This window comes from Rosa rugosa, chromosome 5, assembly GCF_958449725.1.
Source record: "Rosa rugosa chromosome 5, drRosRugo1.1, whole genome shotgun sequence".
In the NCBI taxonomy this organism is placed as follows: domain Eukaryota; kingdom Viridiplantae; phylum Streptophyta; class Magnoliopsida; order Rosales; family Rosaceae; genus Rosa; species Rosa rugosa.
The window spans coordinates 28,570,044-28,590,496 of record NC_084824.1 but is presented as its reverse complement, the minus strand read 5'-3'; the positions used below and the strand labels follow the sequence as shown (position 1 = coordinate 28,590,496).

Below are 20,453 nucleotides of genomic sequence, written 5' to 3'. Positions count from 1 at the left end.
AAAACAAATAAAATAGAAGAGTCAATGCACCGATCGCATGCGAATTGGCCAGTATATATAGTCATACAACCCCATCACTATTCTTCATTTCTTCTCATACAAGAGCCACTAAGAGGCCACTCATATTGATATTGAAACTGATTGTGCTATGGTTGTTACTGCAGTTAATGGAGAGATGGAGGACTTGTCAGAAGTTGTATTGTGGAGGATTGCAAGGCTTATTTGAGCTCTATTCTTTCAACTAGAGTACAGTCTATATATCGTGAAGCGAATGGTGTTGCACATAGATTGGCACACCTCGCTAGTCTATCGTATTTAGATGAGTATTGGTTAGAGGAGGCTCCTGTTATTATTCAGGACGCACTCTATGAGGATTCTTGTACTACTACTCGAGGTGAAGGTTATGTGTCCCCCTCGTTGTACACTGATTCTCCTATTATTAATAATATTCGGGTGTGGGGCTGAGCCTCCTAGTTAGGCTGGGTTCCAAACCCCTTTCAAAAAAAAAGAGGCCACTCATAACAAAAGTTAGACTAAAATGTCTGAACATAATTTCTTGATGAAGCTATTAATTCTCCAGTACATCATGAGGCAAGAAAATGGTCATAACAACTACGGAGACTCGTAATCCGACAAACCGCCAACGTCTTTAAAACAGATATGTAATGAGTTACATTGACTTGATAGAATTCGGGATTGTTGTCTGTTTCCTATTCCAGCACATACATGGTAAAAATTAAAAAAAAAATCGACGACAACAAACATCCCGAGCCAAAAGCAAGATCTCATTTTATTAAAAAAAAAGAAAAAAAAAAGCAAGATCTCACTATCTTGTTGATAATTATCGGTAATTACCGAGCAGCACACGCAATTGTGACATCCCAACTAGCATTCCCAAGGTCTAGAGAGTTGGTAAAGATTCTTTTTAGCAGACGCAAGAAATTCGTACTACGAGTCTTTTTTATCTTCAGCATACAATGGCGGATCTGTCATGTTCAGCGAAGCCGGTGGAACTAGGGTTGGCACAGAGAAGAGTATTAACAGGCTTCATTTGTACGACCTTCCTATGCCCGTACTGTTCAATACAACACTGAACAGAAATTCTCAATTTGGATCATTCTTTTATTCGCGAGTGATTGCTCATTTCACCGTGTGACATTGTTGGTGTATAAGCAACTAGGATGCATAAACCATTTTACCCATGCAGAGTTACCTAAAGATAATAAAAATTAGAAATAGGACTACAAGTCCAAACAGAGTGGTGAAGACAGCCTTAAAATTACAAGAAAAATTTAAAATTGTAAATATGAAGAAATTTACAGCAGGATGCGCAAAACCACAGTAGCCTTTGTAATGAACTAGAAAGCTTGAAGATTGTATTTACAATATGAAAAAGACCAAAAAGAAGACAGACCACAACACTAGAGAAGAAATAGCACCAACATGGCCGGGGATGAGTTCCGCGGCTCCCTTTCAAACCAATCTAAATACACCCTTTATCTTTTTCCAAGATTTTGGAAGAGCCAAACAAGAAAAAATCAATATTTGTTGAAAGAATGACGAGAAATATACACAATAAGAACAGAGCTAATAAAACCTTGCTACTGCTCAAATCAAGAAGGCTCAGGATATGTGAGTGTACCAGGTCAAAAGTAAAGCATGCAACTGATGCTCTTGTACCAACTCCCATCCTGATATTAAGGCAATTTTTCAGATGGTATTTCTGAAGCTCCTGAAACAGCTATGTTGTCGCCATCAACGTTAACTACTTATATTGAGTTCACTTTCTTCTCCTCTGGTGAGGAAAGGGAAGTATTGTCTGAAGCACCGGAAGTGAGGAAGAGGCAAACAACGGCACAATCATCAACCTTGGCATATGGGTGTTTAAATCTCCAAGCTCGATTGGCTGACTCCACCAGGGCTCGAGCAGCAGAGGGTCGTGGGGTTGCTGCCACTATATCCACAACTTCTTTGTTTGAGAGAACATCCCAGATCTGCAAGTATAGGATACAATTACCTACTGGATATAAATAAACCAAAGGTACAAAATACAATAAATGTAAGCACATGCAAGTTGATTTTCCGTTGATAATAGTACATGTCTTCTTAGTTAATCCATTCACACGACCAACACAGATAATTTTTTCTGACTAAAAAGAAACAATAGTTATCTTTGCATAAATTGAAATCTGAAGAAAACACGATAATAATTTATCCACAAAAGCCACCAAATAAAACAGAACAATTAGAAATTTCAGAACCTAATTATGTCTCAAGATATGCCACAGAAAATATGGCCCATGAAAAAAATCTAAATATGCTAGGCAAAAGATGAACTTGAGGGGGAAAAAAAAAAGACATGCCTATGTAGAGAAACTTGGAAAGAAACAACAAGGCTCCTTTCTATTTTTCTATTTTTGAAAAAGTTTTAAAACTTTTTAAATTCATATAAAGAGCTGCAATTAGCTTTGATAGCAGAAACACATAAAACTCGATTAATGCCCAAACAATGTCCACAGTGTTTCCACCAACTATCTGGAGTTCAAAAGCATGACTTGCACTTACGGAAATCAATACCATGACTGTGTCTTTTTTCTAGGAGTAGGATTCGGGTTCCTCTTCCCCTAGTTAAGGAGCTCCTGAGTAAAAACCAGAACAATTTGACCACCCAGGCCCCAAAGCTGGGATTAAGCTTGATCTAATGAAATTGAAGTACATTAAAGTCTCCATCTTACAATTTACAGTTCACTCCGCTTATGCATTGGCAATACAGCTTGCCTATTCCACCCCAAGATTCAAAAGTTGACGGGCTTCTTCCCGAGCAAGAAAGAACCAAGGCAAGAATTCTAAGGACCTAAGATTGTAAGGGAATGTTTGCATTCCTACAAAGAAAGGGATCAAATATCTTCATTTCCAAAGAAGGTTTGATGTTTAGACAATAGAGAAAGCTAATCAAAGGTAATGATAAACATATAAGCTAGGTGAATTCTGGAGTGTCTGACCTTGGGAGCTTATAGCAAATTCATTCTCCTCAGGTTTACTCTTGAATTTGAGGAAGGCTAACAACCATTGCTCAAGAGGCAAGGTCATTATATAAAAACCATCTCAAAATAGTTAGATCCTTCATTCAGCACGTTGCTCATGATTACCAGAAACACTTCTGTATGGTATGAATATAAGGCATACCCAAGATGGCAAGGTTCCATCATGCTCAACTGCAATCCTAGAGTGATCAAATAGATATCCATAACTGCATTGGGTACTGTTTTGCAAGTAGAAGAGTGGTAGGAACCTCTGCTGAATCAAGTGATCAAATGGATGTCAACAACTCCATTCCTTTGTATCATCCTACCCAAGTAGATGAGACCCCATTAAGTGGCAGCGAATCAATACTAAGCTGCGTCTAGGGGGAGAAGAACAGAGGTGAGATGTATGTCCTCTCTATAACAAGATGTTTACGAATGCGGCTATAGATGTCTTTCCTCTCTATAACCTCATCAAGGAAGTGAGGGGTAGACTTTCATTGAGGCTTGCTGATCCTCGCCTTGCCTCATTGGATGAAGACTGGTCCATGTGTATTAGTTTCGAACTTCAGGGTGGTGGCCTCTTCACCCAAGTTGGGTGTTGTATCTGTTATAGAAGTCTCTCCATTAAGGTTTTTATTTGTTTCCCTTGTTAGTAATTTTAGCAGGTGCTTGTGGTTTGTTGGTTTTTTCTTGGTTATAGCTTTATTCTATGTTGCTACCCTTTTAAACTCATGATCACCCTTTTACCCATCTTTAGTTTAGATTTATTTACCCACAAAATAAAATCATAGCTTCATAGTTTGCCATGAAGATCATACAACAGCCAGATATGCAGGTAAAACTGTGTTGTAATGAATAAGTTGCAGGTAAATATTATATATGCAGATTGATCTCTTACCCCATCTGTAGCCAGTACTACAAATTCATCCTTCTCAGTAAGGCGACGATAAGAAACATCAGGGACAGAGATTAAACCATAATCCTTTAGGCAGAAATCTCCAAAAGCCCGGGCCATAGCAAGCCCAGGTGAATTACTGTTGGGCAACCAAACTCGAGTGACATCAGGCTCGTTGTGGAGAGCAAATACTCGACCTTTACATAACGTAATCCTCTCGGCTTCCCCTAGATGGAGGCAAAAGAAGTGCATTAATAAATAAAAGTTAGCATTACAATATTGTGGTCTAAAAATCCTAACTCTATGAGATAGATTAACCAAGGGCAGTGTATTAACCAAACATCAGCTACTACAACACTAAATTCAATTGTGTGCTTGTGCCTTCACAGATGCATAGGTCTGTTATTTGTAGGCATATTTGCCTGTGAACTTACTTTCATATCAAAGCAAACAAGCAAGCATCTATATATCCCAAAGTCAAAAAAAAACAAAATTGTATTCTTCTTCTTTTATCCCTGATCAAAAAAAAAAAGCATGCAAAACATCAAGAAATATTGATAACATAACACGTTGAGATAAAGATCTCACATCTGATGGATCCACTTGAAGGCAAAACCTTCTAGATACTATCCACTGAAGATTATCTACTTGAAGGCAAAACCTTGAGTATACAGATTTAGTTTACTTTACCAAACACCATATTTACAGACTCCTATGTAGAAGTTCATTATGGTCATGGTACTACTATGCAGTCCTAGCTACTAACTGACGTACACCTTAATTGTCGTGTTGGCCTATTAGTGAGAGCTATCTCAGTTTGGCCATCATCAGTAACAAGAAGTTATCATAAAGAAGTCAAAAAATCCATCAATGAGCGGCAGTACTAATGAATTCCACAACTTTCAAGGTTGAAATCTTCTGTGGTTCCAAATAAAAAGTTTTAAAGTCCTGTCTCCTAACAGTATAGAGAGATTAAATATCCCATAGTTGTTAAAAAGAAGCAAGTCTAAAGCATGTATTACTTTTTGTCTAAAGCATGTATTACTTTTTGTCTAAAGCATGTATTACTTTTTACAAAAAAGGGTAATCAAATGCGGCAGTCTTTAACATAAACATAAAACTACATTTTTGTACTCTAACTAAATTAAGAGAAAGAAAGTTACTTGGAAGATTTGGTTTTAAGTCTACAGTCAACTGAACTGCAACGAGAGAACCCCCTTCATCTCTTGTGCCTAGCACAGCTCTAGAGTCCCCAATATTTGCAATAATAAGATCCTGACCCTGCAGACGAAACAACATGATATTAAAATGAAAATTCATAGGTACGGTGCATCCTAAATGTAGCCAACTCAACAAACAGTACCTGCTTGACCAACGTAACTGCAGTTGTCCCACTGCAATAGCAATCAATACGAGGATGCAACTTAAGCTCCTTGTCCATGACCTTAAAAGCCTTCAAAAACGAATCTTTCAATGTGGCGAAAAATTCACCATGGCTGTCCTTGCTCTCCACAGATGCACCGGCGTGGTTAGTATCGGCGGCGCTGGTGTTCAACACCCATTGTGAGCTGACCTTCAAAGGTAGAGAATCCCTCACCTTCTTCGCCACCATATGGCCACTAGGACCATGCCCATCAAAAACACCACAGAATATTGTATCTTCCTTGGAGCCGAAATTCTATAATTCTCCACAAACATCCCTATTTAGTTCAAATTACACATACACATGTATGTAATACTCAGTATTGAAATGAAATTGCAAAGCAAAATATCACCTCCCAAGCAATCATAGCGTCCTGATTGACACCTTTCTTGCCTTGCTTGCTGAACAGGGAAGCCACATCAGAGAAGCCATTCAGGAACAACCTCCCCGGAACCCTGTGCAGCCACATCTCCATGGAACTCGCCGCCGCCGACGAAACCGGTGACGACGAGTTGCCGGTCAACCTCCTCCTCCTCTTGTTGCTCTGCGCCGGGGAAGACACCCGGCCGTAGCCGGGGGCGTTGTCACCGGTGATGGAGAGGCACGAGCCCATCCCTAAAGCCCTGACGATGTCCAGAAAACAGTCCAACCCAACCACACAGTCATGTCCACCCCTTCTTGCCTCCCCCACCGGACCTACCATACAGTCCGGCTCCGTCCTCGTCTCCGCCGCCTGATCCGTCGTCGTTTTGGAACAATCACAAAGTCTCACCCTCCCTAACAACCACAACAAAAATTAATGAATTTCAATTCCAATTGGATAATTTGACCATAACAAAATCGAATCAGGTACCGAAATTTGTGATCAAGCCTTTACCGATTTGCAGAGTCTCTCCGATCAGATGGTGAAATCAAAGAGAGAGAGAGAGAGAGAGAGAGAGAAGCAGTAAAACCCAAAATGGGGCTACTATATTAAGGTGTGTTGAGGCTACTATATTGACAGGGCTGTTCTCATTTTCTATGTCACTGCTTCTGGTCAAAAGTGAATGCGATTGAACATGTGCAGTACGGACATCGCGTTGTGGATAATTTATAATCCCCATTATGGATATATATTAGAATCACTAATCACGATTGGATTTAGGATTCTGGTTTTATTTGGCGACATTAATTTGCGTTTGCGGGATTTTCTGAATCTATTGGTTCTTGTTAAATTGTAAATTAGAATATGAAAATTAAGAAACTATAAAACATTCTATGTTTTTATCTGTCTAATCATGTCTGTCTACTTCGTAAATTTTTTAACTTTATCATATTCACGAGATAATTTTATGTATTCGTCATTAATGAAGTATTGTTTTAGTCAGTACTGTAGAACTGAAGATTATTTAGTCATGGAAAATCTTTGTTATTTAAGATTGATATTACAGGTTCAATTTTACTTTTCATGAATGATTTTTTAGACTTTTGTTTCAAGAAATTAACTTATCTGTTAAGGGATTCTCTGCAACTTTTTTTTTTTTTTTTTTTTACCATATTGTTGGGCTCTGACATCAAACCATACATATAAGAAGGCTTGTAGTTCTCACCTTGTCAAGTCTTGGTAGTTGGAACAACGTCTTTACAAGCGACACTAGAGACTTTGATAATGCCTCGATTGTGCTGGGAATGCTGGGAAAATATTATTATAGATAGATTGGGACATACAAACATATTTTGTTGACAATGGTGAATGCATGGTCTGTTTCTAGATGCACAGCAACTCTAGCTCTAAGGTCTAAGAGAAAGAAAAGGCGATGAAATTATGATCCTATGTTTATAGCAAAAGATAAGGATACGACAATTTGTTTTTTCATATAATATTTAATATATATATTTATTATAGATAATATTATGGAAAAATTTGAGATTTTCACTTTAAAGTCTCTAATTTTATTAATCTGCCATTGCCATCTAGCATTGAAAATAATTAAGAACTCTATAGAAAATAGCATGGATTTGATGGTAATGGGGTGGTGGTTGTAAGAATTTGGGTTGGTTATGATGTGACCAAACCATGGAGCCGTGCAGGCATGGTTCTACATTTTCCAATCTCACACACTATGGATATAAAACTTTTATATATACGACACACCTATAAGATTTAACTCGTGTTTGTCGTATAGTCGATATCTTATTAACATGACTTGCTTTTGTATTACGAAACTCTTTTCATTTCGACGCAAATACTACTAAGACTCTTTTCATCTAACCCTAACCCCCTAACCCGATTGACTAAAGTTGATTGGTGCTAAAACAAAAATAGCATTATTGACTTGTAGCTTGGTTAGTGGCTAAACCAATATGATGAATTATAGGCCTTAACAAGTTAGATGGGAAGTCATGGGACTAGGTGGACTTGTGGATATTTTGAGATGAACTCAGAACTAAGGGCAGGAGTGACTCAGATGGCACCCATTCCAAGTTTGGAAATAGCCAAGCTCTCGCTAGCTGACCAAGAAGAATGAGTAGCTCACAGAAGGACAAGTGGTGATCAATCTCGTACTTTAAAAAGAATAAAAATAAAAAATAGAGAAAATACAAATTGGGCGGGGAAGTCGGCTGATTATAAGCAAATGTATTTTACTACACGTAAGGACTTTTTTGATGATTTTATCTCTAAAAATAAAGATATATATGATGACGTTGGAGTTCTTATCCTAATTTAATTTTGGTAAACCAAATTAATATTTCCTATCTAAATACATATCTTCAACACCCGTCGAGATCTAGGGGCCAGATCAATCAAAACCAATCATTCAACTTTGATCATCTTTCATCGACCTCGAATATCATTATTTTAGAATTGACCAATCATTAACTTACCTCTTTAACACAAAAATAAATTATATACAATTTTACTCTATCTCAAATTCTATATATACTAAAACAGGATTACTGCACTGTAGTTTATGAACAGTAATGGCTAGTAACAGTACCGGCTCGAGCCGAGCCAGTATAGGAAAAGACGTGTTTACCCGTCTTTCTCCTTCTTTTACACTACTGCCATTCAACCTAGCAATAAAGCTCTGTTCATCAATTTCATCATTCTTTTTTCGTTTCCGCTATCTCCTCGCCTAATCGCCTTTGTTTTCATCAAGCATCTTTCATCGCCGGAATCAAATCCTACCCATTCGGGCTATTTCACTTCAAAACCTCAAAACCCCATAAAACCCAAAAAGCCAAAAACATAAAAAGATCCAATACCCATTAGAAGTCCACCACCACAGGCAGACCAGAGGAAAGGTGGTGGATGGTAAGCGACGCCGATAAATAGATGGATCCTTTAACACACACACACACACACAAAAAAGATTCACATTGCGTTTGGATGAGAAAATTTTAAATTATTGATAATTTTTGAAATGATGAAATCTAAAACTTCATCAATTAAAATTTCATTAGTTGCAATTTTTAGAATTTGAAATGTATAATAAATTTAAAAAGTTTAAAACAAACGTTGGTGAGTCGTGACCTATTGGTTAGCTAGCCTAATTAATACCGTGGATGTCATGAGTTCAAATCTCACTGACATTAGGGGTGGTATATATATTTTTTTGGAAACTAATAAAGAGATAAGAAGAATGGGTTTTGACAATTTACCCTAATTCTAGGGAAAAAAGTATCCCTTACACCACTCATTTTTTTTTTCCACTTACCCATTATAACTCTAATAAGTTCTACCCTAATACCAAATTAATTTTTTTAGACTATTTTGCCCTCAACCCTTTGTCACATAGAGAGAGAAGCCATAAATGACTTCACCAGAGTCCGATCACCGATCGCCGGCAGCCGGACTTCTTTGAAAACCTCGACGGAGATTCCAAAAAAGGTCATCGGAAATCTCATAGGTCGCTGGAGAGGTTTATTGTCTCCCCCTCCCCCCAATAAACCTTTATTTCCCCTAGTAAAATTTTTATATTTTTTTATTGGGGGGCAATAAAAATTTGTTAGGGGAAAGGGGAACTAATCTCCTTAAATTAGACAAATAAAACTTTGATTGAGGAAGAAGATGAGGAGATTACATCAATTCATAACCTTTTATTGGGGGCAATAAAATCAATAAATTCTCAGATTTCGGATTTCTCATCCATGACAAAGCAGCTAGTTGCTAGGTTAGTGCTCTTTCTAAAGATCACTTATGAGAATGATTCCAAGAATCCAAGTGCATGCAAAAAGACCAAAAAAAAAAAAAAATCCTGATCATCCAAAATTTTGGAAAGATAATCTAGAACTGAGTCAAATAATTATCCCCTCAACCGACTCTGCCGTCGAGTGGCGGCTCTTCCAACAACAAGTGGATCTTCATCAGCGTCGGCATCGGAGTTGCTTGTCTCCTCATACTAACCGCCCTCTCCGCCTTCCTCTTCTTATCAATACGACGTTGTCGTCAGCTCCGCCAATCTCTTAAACCCAACTTGGGTCTAAAAAGCTCCGATGATTACACGCCCTACTCGCTTCTAACTACCATTACCTCCGATGACACCACGAAATCGTGGTCCAACGCATTCTCTTCCAGCGGGCTTAAAATTGTAGTGGAGTCCTTGACCTCTTAAAAATTCCAAGATCTGCAGAGGACCACCCAATTCTTCAGTGAATCCAACAGAATCAACGACTTCTCCATTTTCAGAGGAAACTTCTACAGCGACGAAGCCGCCGTCAAGGTTATGACAGGCAATGTGTCACTCTCTGGCGACGAGATCAACATTCTGAAGCGGATCAGTCACTCCATAGCCGCTTCACAAAGAGACAAAGAGAGAAGAAGAAGAACGGTGATTCTACAGAGAGAGAGAGGAGAGAGATAGATCAATGATGAGAGTGGCATGACCTAGTTTTTTAATGGGTGTTGCTAAATGTACCCAGCAGATTTCTTAGTACACCCAGCAAATTTATTTATTTTAAATATATCTAATTAAATCACCTAATTTCCCAAACTACCCTTATTGTGTACCCAGCAAAGAAACTAAGCGACGAAAACTTCGCAGCGTCTTCCTCGTGATTCACTTAACCCCAATTGCAGATTGCTTATCTGCTCCAGCACATAGAATTCAAATACATAAATTTCAAGCTCAGTTTGATTAAAGAGGAAGAGAGAGGATTGAGGAAGTGACCGGTTGGTTTGCGAAGAAGGGCTTGACGAAGAATTTTCCATTGGATACACGAGGCTTTGGCCATGGTTGGTGAGAGAGATGGAGGACAAAAATTAAATTGCTGGGTATAAATATATCTAATTAAACCACCTAGATAAGGTTAATATGGGAATTTAGGTGGTTTAATTAGATATATTTATAATTAAATAAATTTGCTGGGTGTACTAAGAAATCTGCTGGGTACATTTAGAAACACCCTTTTTGATTAGATTTAGGGTAAAACTGTCATTTTACCATTGAATTAGGTACCTGGGAATTAAAAACTATTGCTGGGTTAAGTAGGAAAGGCTTGGCCCAAATTTGTGCTTTGGGTCAAGGACCCTAAGAAGAAACTTCTGCAGGAAATTCGAAATGACACCTCTTTTGATAGATATTGAAATAATGAATTCAGACAATCAATTCCTACATTTTTTTTCCATAGAGAAATTTATAATTTCTAAATTTAGAATGTCAAACGAATTCATGTGTAGGAATTATGAATTCCTCATTTTCATTTAAATTTCCTCTTTTTTTCCTTCATTCAAACATACCATTGGAGATTTTAATGAGATTTTAGATCATGAAGAGAAAGTGGGATGACTCAAGATATTATAATGGGATGACAAGATTCTATGGCCATCCCGTTAAAAATTACCTACCATGGGATGCCTTAAGAGATTTTTAGATGACCTTCATTTCAAAAGATGTAAAAACTATGGTTATATACACCTTGATTATAGAGTTGTGTATGCTCCACGTGAGGCCAATAAGGTAGCTCATTTTAGCAACCAAGTTTTTTTTTTTTTTTTTGATCAGGTAAATAACATTTCGTGAGTCAAACTCACAACCTCCCACTTACGAAGGGGAGACTATGCTGCTAGACCAAATGGTACTGGGCTTTTAGCAAGTTTTTTGTACTACTGATAGAAAAAATTGGTTTGGTATTTCTCCCAAAATTATAAGGGATGACACTCTAAACGAGTATACTAGTTAAAACTTTCAATGAAAATTAATTTAGAAAAAAATGAAGTCATTTAATAGTTTGTTCTTTATTAACCAATCAGAAATAAATATTATTCAAATATGGCTAAATTTTAAGTAAAATTGTTGGAGCAAAATTTAAAAAATGGGCTAAATACTAGGGCTGTCAATTCCGACACGACCCGATAACACGACTCGAAACCCACACAAAATAAAATGGGTTGTACCCGCACGATTAAAAAGCGGGTCAGCCGTGGGTCAACCCGCCATGACCCATTTAATAAATGGTTCGGCCACGGGTCAACCCGCCAACACGAAGTGAACCCGTATAACCCAATTATGTTGTACTTCTTTTTGAAATTTTGGGCGTTGGGAGTATTTGATCATAGGATTAAACAATTTGAAATATTTGGCTTTATAATTATTGGACGGCAAAAACCCAACCTTCGACGCCAGTTTGGTGGCCGGAGACGGCCGGCATCGTCGGAAATCGACGGAAATTCCAAACTGCTACAGTTAAACTTCAAGGACCCGATGCGTCATTTTCCGGCCAAGCCGCCGTGAGTTACCGCCGTGGGGGGTTGGGTACGAGTAGAGGAGTCGACCGGTGTCGGTTGTTCGCTCCCAGGTGGCCGGAAGAGGGAGATGGCCGGAGTTGCAGAGAGCGCCGAGGAGAGGGAGAAAACGCGGGAGGAAGGAAAGAGAAAGAGAAAGAAAAAAACTTACCGGCCATAGTAACTTTTTCAAATATATATACTACTTACCATGAACAGTAACTTCCTTAATTCGCTCATAACTTTCGCATACGAACTCCGATTTCTACGTATCACATATGCATGCGCTCGGTTTAACGTCCTCTATAACTTTCGTGAAGAAATTTTTCTCAAATTCTGACCCGAACAAAAAGTCAACTTTGAGGGCCACTAAAAGTGCTGAAACGACAGTCAAAGTGAAAGTAGTTGTCGTTTACCGTCCAAATGACCAGTAAACGGGTGAATTTGGGTTCGGGACGTAACAATCTCCCCTCCTTATAAAATTTCGTCCTCGAAATTCACACGAACAATGAAACGCTTAACTAAACCAACTCTATTGGTTACGCGTTCCCCGGTGAAACAATATAAGAAAATAATACAAGGGAAAGAATATCGTACCGTCAGGAGTATATGGAGGAACGTGATCCTCTCGCTGAAACATAGCATGAAGTCTCGTCTGAGTCGTAGGACGTCCACGACGACCACTACCTCGTTGAGTGCCGCCCCTGACAGAACTAGTGGGAGTGCCGCTAGATGAACCTCCTGATGCGTGACTAGAACCTTGACCGACGTCTGGAGTAACGCCATGAGTCAATGTAGGGCAATCCCTCCTATAATGACCCTGCTGTCCACACTGATAGCACGTCACATCCCTCGTCCAACGCTGGGGACGATCCCTCCAAGTATGGAATCCCTCTGAGGTACCACCATACTGACTAGTGCCGTCACTGAACTGCCACTCAGACTGTCCACCTCCCATATTAAGTCCTCCAAAATCAGATAGGGTGACTGAATCCGAGCTAACACGTCTACCACCTCCAGAAGATCCTGAACCAGAAGTAGAAGCAGCTCTCTTGGATGGACCCTGGCTAGGGCCACCCGCATCTCGAGGTCGAACACCGGACAAATACATGGTCTCAAGTCGCAGAGCAGCATTAACTACCTCAGAGTAAGTATTGAATGGCACTCCTGTCAACTGCAGACGATAATCACCCCCCAATCCATCAACAAACCTGTAGATCCGCTCTCTCTCAGTGCCAACCAAATCAGGCACAAACTGGGCTAGCTGGGTGAACCGCTGCTCAAACTCCGTCACAGTCTTGTCCCCTTTCTCTAAATGTAAGAATTCATACTTCATCCTGTCACGAATAGCTGTACCATAATACCGCCCAGTAAAATGTTCTTTAAACTGTTCCCAAGTGATTGGGCCATCATTCTCTAAATCCCTGCTGGTCATATTCCACCAGTCAAAAGCCACACCATCGAGAAAGTCTACTGCCAAGCCCACTTTCCGGTCCTCCGGACAATTAATCTGAGTAAAAACCCTCTCCATCTTGTTCAGCCAATTCTGAGCATCCATAGCATTAGGAGCATGGGAGAAACTATACGCTCCATGCTTCCTCGCTCGCTCCATGGTAAAATCGGTTCTGGAACCAGGAAGCGCTGCAGTCAGCTGCTGGAAAATATGCCCCAAGGCGTTCGCTAGTCCTTCAGGAGCATTCCCATCTCCTGAAGCGGGAGTAGTCTCCCTGCGGTTTCGGCGTCTAGGAGGCATAGCACCTGAAGAAGAGAAGGATAACAAAGCTTAAGGATTAGGACATTAACCTATCTACTTTATATACGTAATGAACACACTAGCACCGAAGAGTATATGATGGGGATCCGCCGCGGTCGGGCCATCACTCGGGAGGTACTAGGCGCCATTAAGCATATAGAGTAGTAGGAAGGAAAGAAGTCTACAGGACCTAACAACCTAATGCTCTGATACCAAGTTGACAGGACCCGCCCCGAATTTCACCCTGAAATCCGAGGTGGCCCTGTGGGGCCCACCTTAGGAATAACTCTACCGAAAATTCAGCAGAGTCACCCCTAAAAATGGACTACCCAACCTGTAGAATTACAATCACACTTCTAACAATCATCCATAATATCCTGGAGCCACCCTGCTCCCCAAAATCCAACAACTCCACAATTTACAACTAAAAACCGAACATTTCAACATACACAGGGGCAACGCCCAAACTTTACAACAATTGTCCCACAGGTTATCAGAGCAATCTAAAGAAGATTAAGAATTCATAATACAAGTAGGTTCAACGATTAACCTACAATATGAAAACAACGGCAGCAGATGCTATGCCCCGAATCCTACTATGCCGAACCAGCTACTCTGCAGACTGGGCATTTGAAACCGAAGGGCCCAGGGGAAAAGCACATAAAACGTTAGCGTGAGTGGACAAAATAAATAAATAAATAATTGTAAAGAAAAGTGGGTTTTGTGCTTTTCCACATTTATTCCTTTTAAAAACCCGATGCATGCAACATTTAAGAAAAACAGATTTATCAACAAATCCAAGATTCTCGTGAAAACACACCAGCCCCGCTGGTTACGAAAATAACGGACTAGCCCCGCTAGTCAAGTCACGAAAAAGTATGGGGAAGAAGTTATCACCATACGAGAAGGGAGCCTCCCAGGCTCGGGTCGGAGTGTCCCACACTCTGGAGCATCCCATGCTCTGCTCTTACTCACCCACAAACACATAGTAAGCAGGGAGGAGTACTAATAGGCTAGCTAGCAATAAAATATAACGACCCAGGTATGGTGGGTAAAAACTATTAAAATCCAATAAATCCTTAAGGCTTCCCCATGTCCCACGAATAAAGAAAACACGGGTACGATTCCCAACCGTACCCAGAAATTCTCGTAAAAGTCATATAAAGCAACAGCGTGTCCCACACACTAAAAGAATAGCTAGATTATCAATAAGGCATTCCCAATGCCAAAATCGAAAGTCGGTAAATAAAGAAGAAATATCACTCCATCGAAATCCCATTTCGAAAATCCTTTAAAAATCTCAAATCGACGAATAGAAATATAATATTTAAATCCGGAAGTCACCTCGGAAAAATGATTCGTCGACAATCATCATAATTCGTAAATCCAAATTAAGATCCGAAACCAATTCATTTCCGAAATCACTTTATAATATTTCATAAATCTCAAAACCCAAACAAATCTGAAATCACTTCAGAATCCGAAAACCAAAATCAGTAAGGATAGCAAATCATCATATGCTCAAAATATAAAAAATGATAATTAAATAAAGCATTACTTTAGAGAAATAAATGCATGCATCAATATTCAAAAACAAACGTCCACTCACAGTATACGGCTAGCGTGGTATCCAAGCGTAAGGATCCTCGTCGAGCGATGAGTCAGTATCTCGTCCTGTACACAATTGTATTCCGTAAACAACAATTCGATAAAACAATACGATTCTATATTGAATCCCGAAAACCCCACGTAAACTAGCAACTCCAACTCCTTTCGACGTCAAGCCAAACTTCACCATTTATATCAATCCGTCGATTAAGGTATTCCATGACGGAATAAGGGAAATCCGAAGGCCGGATTCCCACAAATCAACAACCGAAACTCCACACTTTCAAAATTCACAAACAATTCCAAACTCCTCCAAAAATTACCAAACTTCATAAACAAGCTCTACTCAAATTATAGGATTTAATGGGCTAAAAATTGGAATTAAATGTCAGCCCTACGCGCCACCCACAGTGGCGGCGAGTGGGGCCCACGCGCCGGCGGCCACCACCTCCGATGGCCACCAAATTTGGACAGTAGCTTCTACTCAACAAACCCAACCATTCATTCAACTACAACATCATCTAATTTTACCTTGAAACAGTCGAAATCAACCGGTGAAGAAAAACCCAGAAATTCCAAACCCTAGGTTTGGGAATTTCCTCGATTCGTCTTCCACGCAGCAAGTTGAAGTGAATGACCTTAGGGGAAATGATCACCGGCAAAAACCCAACCTTCGACGCCAGTTTGGTGGCCGGAGACGGCCGGCATCGTCGGAAATCGACGGAAATTCCAAACTGCTACAGTGAAACTTCAAGGACCCGATGCGTCATTTTCCGGCCAAGCCGCCGTGAGTTACCGCCGTGGGGGGTTGGGTACGAGTAGAGGAGTCGACCGGTGCCGGTTGTTCGCTCCCAGGTGGCCGGAAGAGGGAGATGGCCGGAGTTGCAGAGAGCGCCGAGGAGAGGGAGAAAACGCGGGAGGAAGGAAAGAGAAAGAGAAAGAAAAAAACTTACCGGCCATAGTAACTTTTTCAAATATATATACTACTTACCATGAACAGTAACTTCCTTAATTCGCTCATAACTTTCGCATACGAACTCTGATTTCTACGTATCACATATGCATGCGCTCGGTTTAACGTCCTCTACAACTTTTGTGAAGAAATTTTTCTCAAATTCTGACCCGAACAAAAAGTCAACTTTTAGGGCCACTAAAAGTGCTGAAACGACAGTCAAAGTGAAAGTAGTTGTCGTTTACCGTCCAAATGACCAGTAAACGGGTGAATTTGGGTTCGGGACGTAACACGAACCCAACCCGACACGACCCATTGACAGCCATACTAAATACTGATTACTACCCTGTAGTGTGGGTCCAAAATCAATTCAGTCCTTGAACTTTTAATTTCATCAAAAACACCCCTGCACTTTCAATTTTGATATAATAGGTCCAATCTGTTAGTTTTCGGTTAATTGAGTCCGTTAACTTGCTGGGACGTGGCTCATATAGGGCCTATGTTTTATGATGTGGTGTTGAGGTAGTATGCATAGTCAATTTAGGAGTTAGTCCCACTATTAGAAATCTATCAAATAAAAAGTTTTTAAACAAATAACCCAATTATAACTGGAACCCACAACTGAAGATTAATGAATTGGACCTATTAGATTAAAATTGAAAGTACGGGGGTGTTTTTGATGAAATTAGAAGTCCAGGGACTGAATTGATTTTGGATCTAAACCACAGGGTAGTAACCAGTATTTAGCCCTTAAAAAATAGTTAGGTAAAATAACTTTGAGGCATATTTTTGACAAAATAATAAAATTTTAGGTAATGTTATTGGACTTGCTCTAAATCTCACATAAATATGATGATGCATGACTCAAAAGTAAATTTTTTTTTTTTTGAATCAAACCCAAATCGGGTGTCAATATACTGCATCACAAGCCAGAATAGGCCACTACATACACTTCAGCCGTAGACAAGAAGCTAGTGGTAGTACCCACAATGGTGCATAGCTATATATAGACCCACTCATTAGACAATTAAGTACGTAGACATAGCGAGAGTCCTCTTTCGGTACTACTCCAGAGGCTCTAGAGGTACATAGGGTGCACAAAAGAGCATAGGTTCCTAAAAAGGAAATTATTGTAATTAGATAAACTAAAACATAGAAATGGGCCTAAGGCAAAACACCCCAGCCCAAATAAAAGCCTAAGAGGGCAGCTCCATGAGAGAGGAAGACCAGCTCCAGGCCCAACAGAGAAGGGTGCCCCAAGCCCAGCCCAAACACCATCTTCAACCCAAAATCAGTGCACAGCTTCGGTGCAGTGTGGTGACCCGAGATGGGGTCCCACAGCGCCGCGACTCCGAGCCAATAAGGAATCGACATGTCACGAATGGCATCTCGATAGCTCATCAACCCGAAACCGCAAGGCCTTTTGAGTTTAGGTTGTTGGTTTACAAAACACTTTCTTGGACAAAAGTCACAAAACATTCTATCAACCGAACAACATATTTTCGCAAGCGGAATTTAAAGTGAGCTAAAAGATTTGGGCTTACAATAGGAGCCCAATTTGGAAAATAACGAATCACGAAGTAAAAACAAGTATGAGAGACGCGCCCCAGGGTTACGGGTCTCTCGAAATTTTGTAGATGAGCGAATAGAAAACAAATAAACAAATAAATTAGTAAGAAAATAAATAACTAAGCTACTTCAAAATCCAATAAGGGACCAAAACCTTCCTTTTGATAAAACTAAAGAGAAATGCGCCAAGCCGGGCCATGTGCTTCCCCTGTACGCTTCCCGACCACATCCTCGAAACCTGCACACTATAGTAGGGGTGAGCTTTCGTCCTCGCATGCGCAGTAGGGGCCGACCCAACCATGCTAGGTTTGAAAAATAATATACTTGAAAATATTTACTACATAATATTGTGCACGTTTATCGAAAAATGCTTTAAGAAAAGAGGCAACCACAAACATTTGTTTTCTTTCATAAAATATATGCAGTATGCTTCACACAACTTGGAGCTCCGAGATACTTATCTGCCGGCCAATATAAATCAAATCGGTGACCGACCTGGTTCGTCCTGAATTCGAGAACCGGACAACTACTCTATAGTCTGTATGACTACAAGTAGCGAAAGTGTCCATTTCCTGGCCCTGAGTCTCCTATGACTGGTTCACTGTCTGTACTCACTCTTCCTCGACAAACATAGGAGCACGGCCCCCTCCGGAGGTTCACGGTTATCGACACCGTGGGATCCTTAGGAATCTACGCGTCTAGGTCCCATTCACTTTCAGGTCACAAGTACAAACATACAATGGGTACAGTATCTCAACATGCAAGTCTAGCCTCGGTTTTCACAATTTGTAATTATCAGTTCTGAAAACACATGTATCACGAGGCATCGACTAATGAACAACCAAAAACGTTCTTGCAGGCAACATACTATCTTAGTATAACATTCCACATATACTGAAAAGCCTCTAACAAGGAGGGGACAGCTCACCCTACCTGGAAATGCCGGCGTATTCCACACTCTGGTGCTTTCCGCTTAAGCTTCCTTAACGATCGTGTTTCCTAAACCATTACTTAGTTTGTAAGTAATTATCCAGGTAAACATCATGATCAACTCTAAGTATTCCTTTTTATTTCAATGAGACCATTAATTACTTCTTTTAACCTTTACCAATTTGGGAAACTAACTTCTTTCTTAAAAAGGAAAAACGTCCTTATCGCTCCGCTAAACTATCGCCAATTCGAGCGACCAAAGTCGAGTCGATCCTCACATTTTACGAGGTTGGTCAACCCTGGTCAACTCTCGGAGTTGACTTTTGACCGTTGACTTTGACTTCTGACTTTTGACCAAGTATTCCCTTATTTACCATTATTTCTTATTTATCAAAAATAAATAAGTAAATAATTATAAATAAAGTTTTACTTTCACTTTTACCAATTTACTTCTCCTTTTTCACCTTTTCACTTTTACCATGAATTTCACCTCCACACTTACACTTTTACCTTTTACCTCCTTTTTACCGAATTTACCTTTACTTTCACCTTCTTCACTTTTTTACCAATTTACCAAGGTAAAACTCATTTAATCAAACTTTTACCATTTTCTTCATTTTCTTTTTCTTCCAAAAACAAAAACATTTCTTTTCTTCTTCCTTTTCTTTTTCTTTTGGCCAAAACTACACAACAATAATCACCAAAATCTTCAACACCAATTTCCAATCCTTTGAAAATTAGACCAAAAAATCCTACTAATTAAACTCTCTTCAAATATCTAATTTTCACAATTTTTCCAACAACAACAATATCTCAACAAAATCAAAATCAACCAAATAAATTCCAAAAATTCTAGGGTTTGTCCAAAACCCATTCCTTACCCTTTCTTCTTCAAAACTCATGGCCTAATCCTCCTCATTGGCCTTCTTCACCTACAAATTCGTCCAACATCAATATCACCACCAAAAATTGCGAAACAAGGTTGCATGGGTAGATCCTTACCACAAATCCTTGCCAAACCCATAGCCTAGCCTCTTGGTTTAGGGAAAATCGGGTTCATGCACCAAAAATCAAAAATGGAAATCAAAAAATCGAATTTGATAAGAAAGATGTATAGATCGAAGGAATAGAGGCTTGATTAGGATGGATAATACCTTGATTTGAACTTGGAAAGAAGAAATCACAAAAAGCCCCAATTTAGCTTCGGGTTCTAAGGTTTTTGGAGGGTTGGATGGCCAAATTTCTTGATTTTGGTTAGAGAAATGGAAAGAGGGAAGGAAGAGAAGAAAATCTGGAAATTTTGGTAAAGGATGAGGTTCCGGCGACGACGATTTCCGGCGAGAGGGTAGAGAGAGAGAGTCTCGAGTAGAGAGAGAGAGAGCTGAAGGAAAATGAGGAAGAGGCTAGGGTTTTGAGAGAAGGTTTCCCCTTTTATACCTCTCCCCAAATTTAATTGTGAAATGTCTAAGTTGCCCCTCCTGTTGGGCCAATGGGCTTGGGCTGCTCCATTTTCATTTTCCTTTTAATTTCCTCAAGCCAAATTCGAAAATACATCTTCAAACATCCTTATTTCTCCGACACTTCACCAAATCCA

General features: G+C 39.7%; 2 protein-coding genes and 2 long non-coding RNA genes across 8 annotated transcripts; all 4 read right to left on the bottom strand.

The window, feature by feature from the left end:
• Positions 1-768: 768 nt before the first annotated feature.
• LOC133708729 (probable protein phosphatase 2C 33) lies at positions 769-6,368 on the bottom strand. Of its 5 annotated transcripts, none has more exons than XR_009846007.1 (7): positions 6,222-6,368; positions 5,697-6,121; positions 5,285-5,599; positions 5,085-5,202; positions 3,925-4,148; positions 1,643-1,994; positions 769-1,213 (listed from the first exon to the last, which is right to left on the bottom strand). XR_009846007.1 is itself a non-coding variant. In XM_062134237.1 (6 exons), exons 2-6 carry the CDS (start codon positions 6,045-6,047, stop codon positions 1,770-1,772), a joined length of 1,233 nt encoding a protein of 410 aa, XP_061990221.1. In that variant the 5' UTR covers positions 6,048-6,121; positions 6,222-6,368; the 3' UTR covers positions 1,257-1,769. The 5 variants fall into 5 exon arrangements, 3 of the variants coding, with proteins under 3 accessions (XP_061990221.1, XP_061990222.1, XP_061990223.1); XR_009846006.1 differs by lacking the exon at positions 769-1,213 and adding an exon at positions 1,257-1,500; XM_062134237.1 differs by lacking the exon at positions 769-1,213 and having other exon boundaries at positions 1,257-1,994.
• Positions 2,436-3,918, bottom strand: LOC133708730 (uncharacterized). Its single transcript, XR_009846008.1, has 2 exons — positions 3,003-3,918; positions 2,436-2,882 (listed from the first exon to the last, which is right to left on the bottom strand). It is a non-coding gene; the product is annotated as an uncharacterized LOC133708730 (long non-coding RNA).
• A 6,211-nt stretch (positions 6,369-12,579) lies between the features above and the next one.
• Positions 12,580-13,800, bottom strand: LOC133711492 (uncharacterized). The gene has a single exon (XM_062137604.1). It carries the CDS (start codon positions 13,798-13,800, stop codon positions 12,580-12,582), a length of 1,221 nt encoding a protein of 406 aa, XP_061993588.1.
• Positions 13,801-19,203: 5,403 nt separating this feature from the next.
• On the bottom strand, positions 19,204-20,232 carry LOC133707997 (uncharacterized). Its single transcript, XR_009845487.1, has 3 exons — positions 20,014-20,232; positions 19,862-19,893; positions 19,204-19,791 (listed from the first exon to the last, which is right to left on the bottom strand). It is a non-coding gene; the product is annotated as an uncharacterized LOC133707997 (long non-coding RNA).
• Between the last annotated feature and the right edge of the window lie 221 nt (positions 20,233-20,453).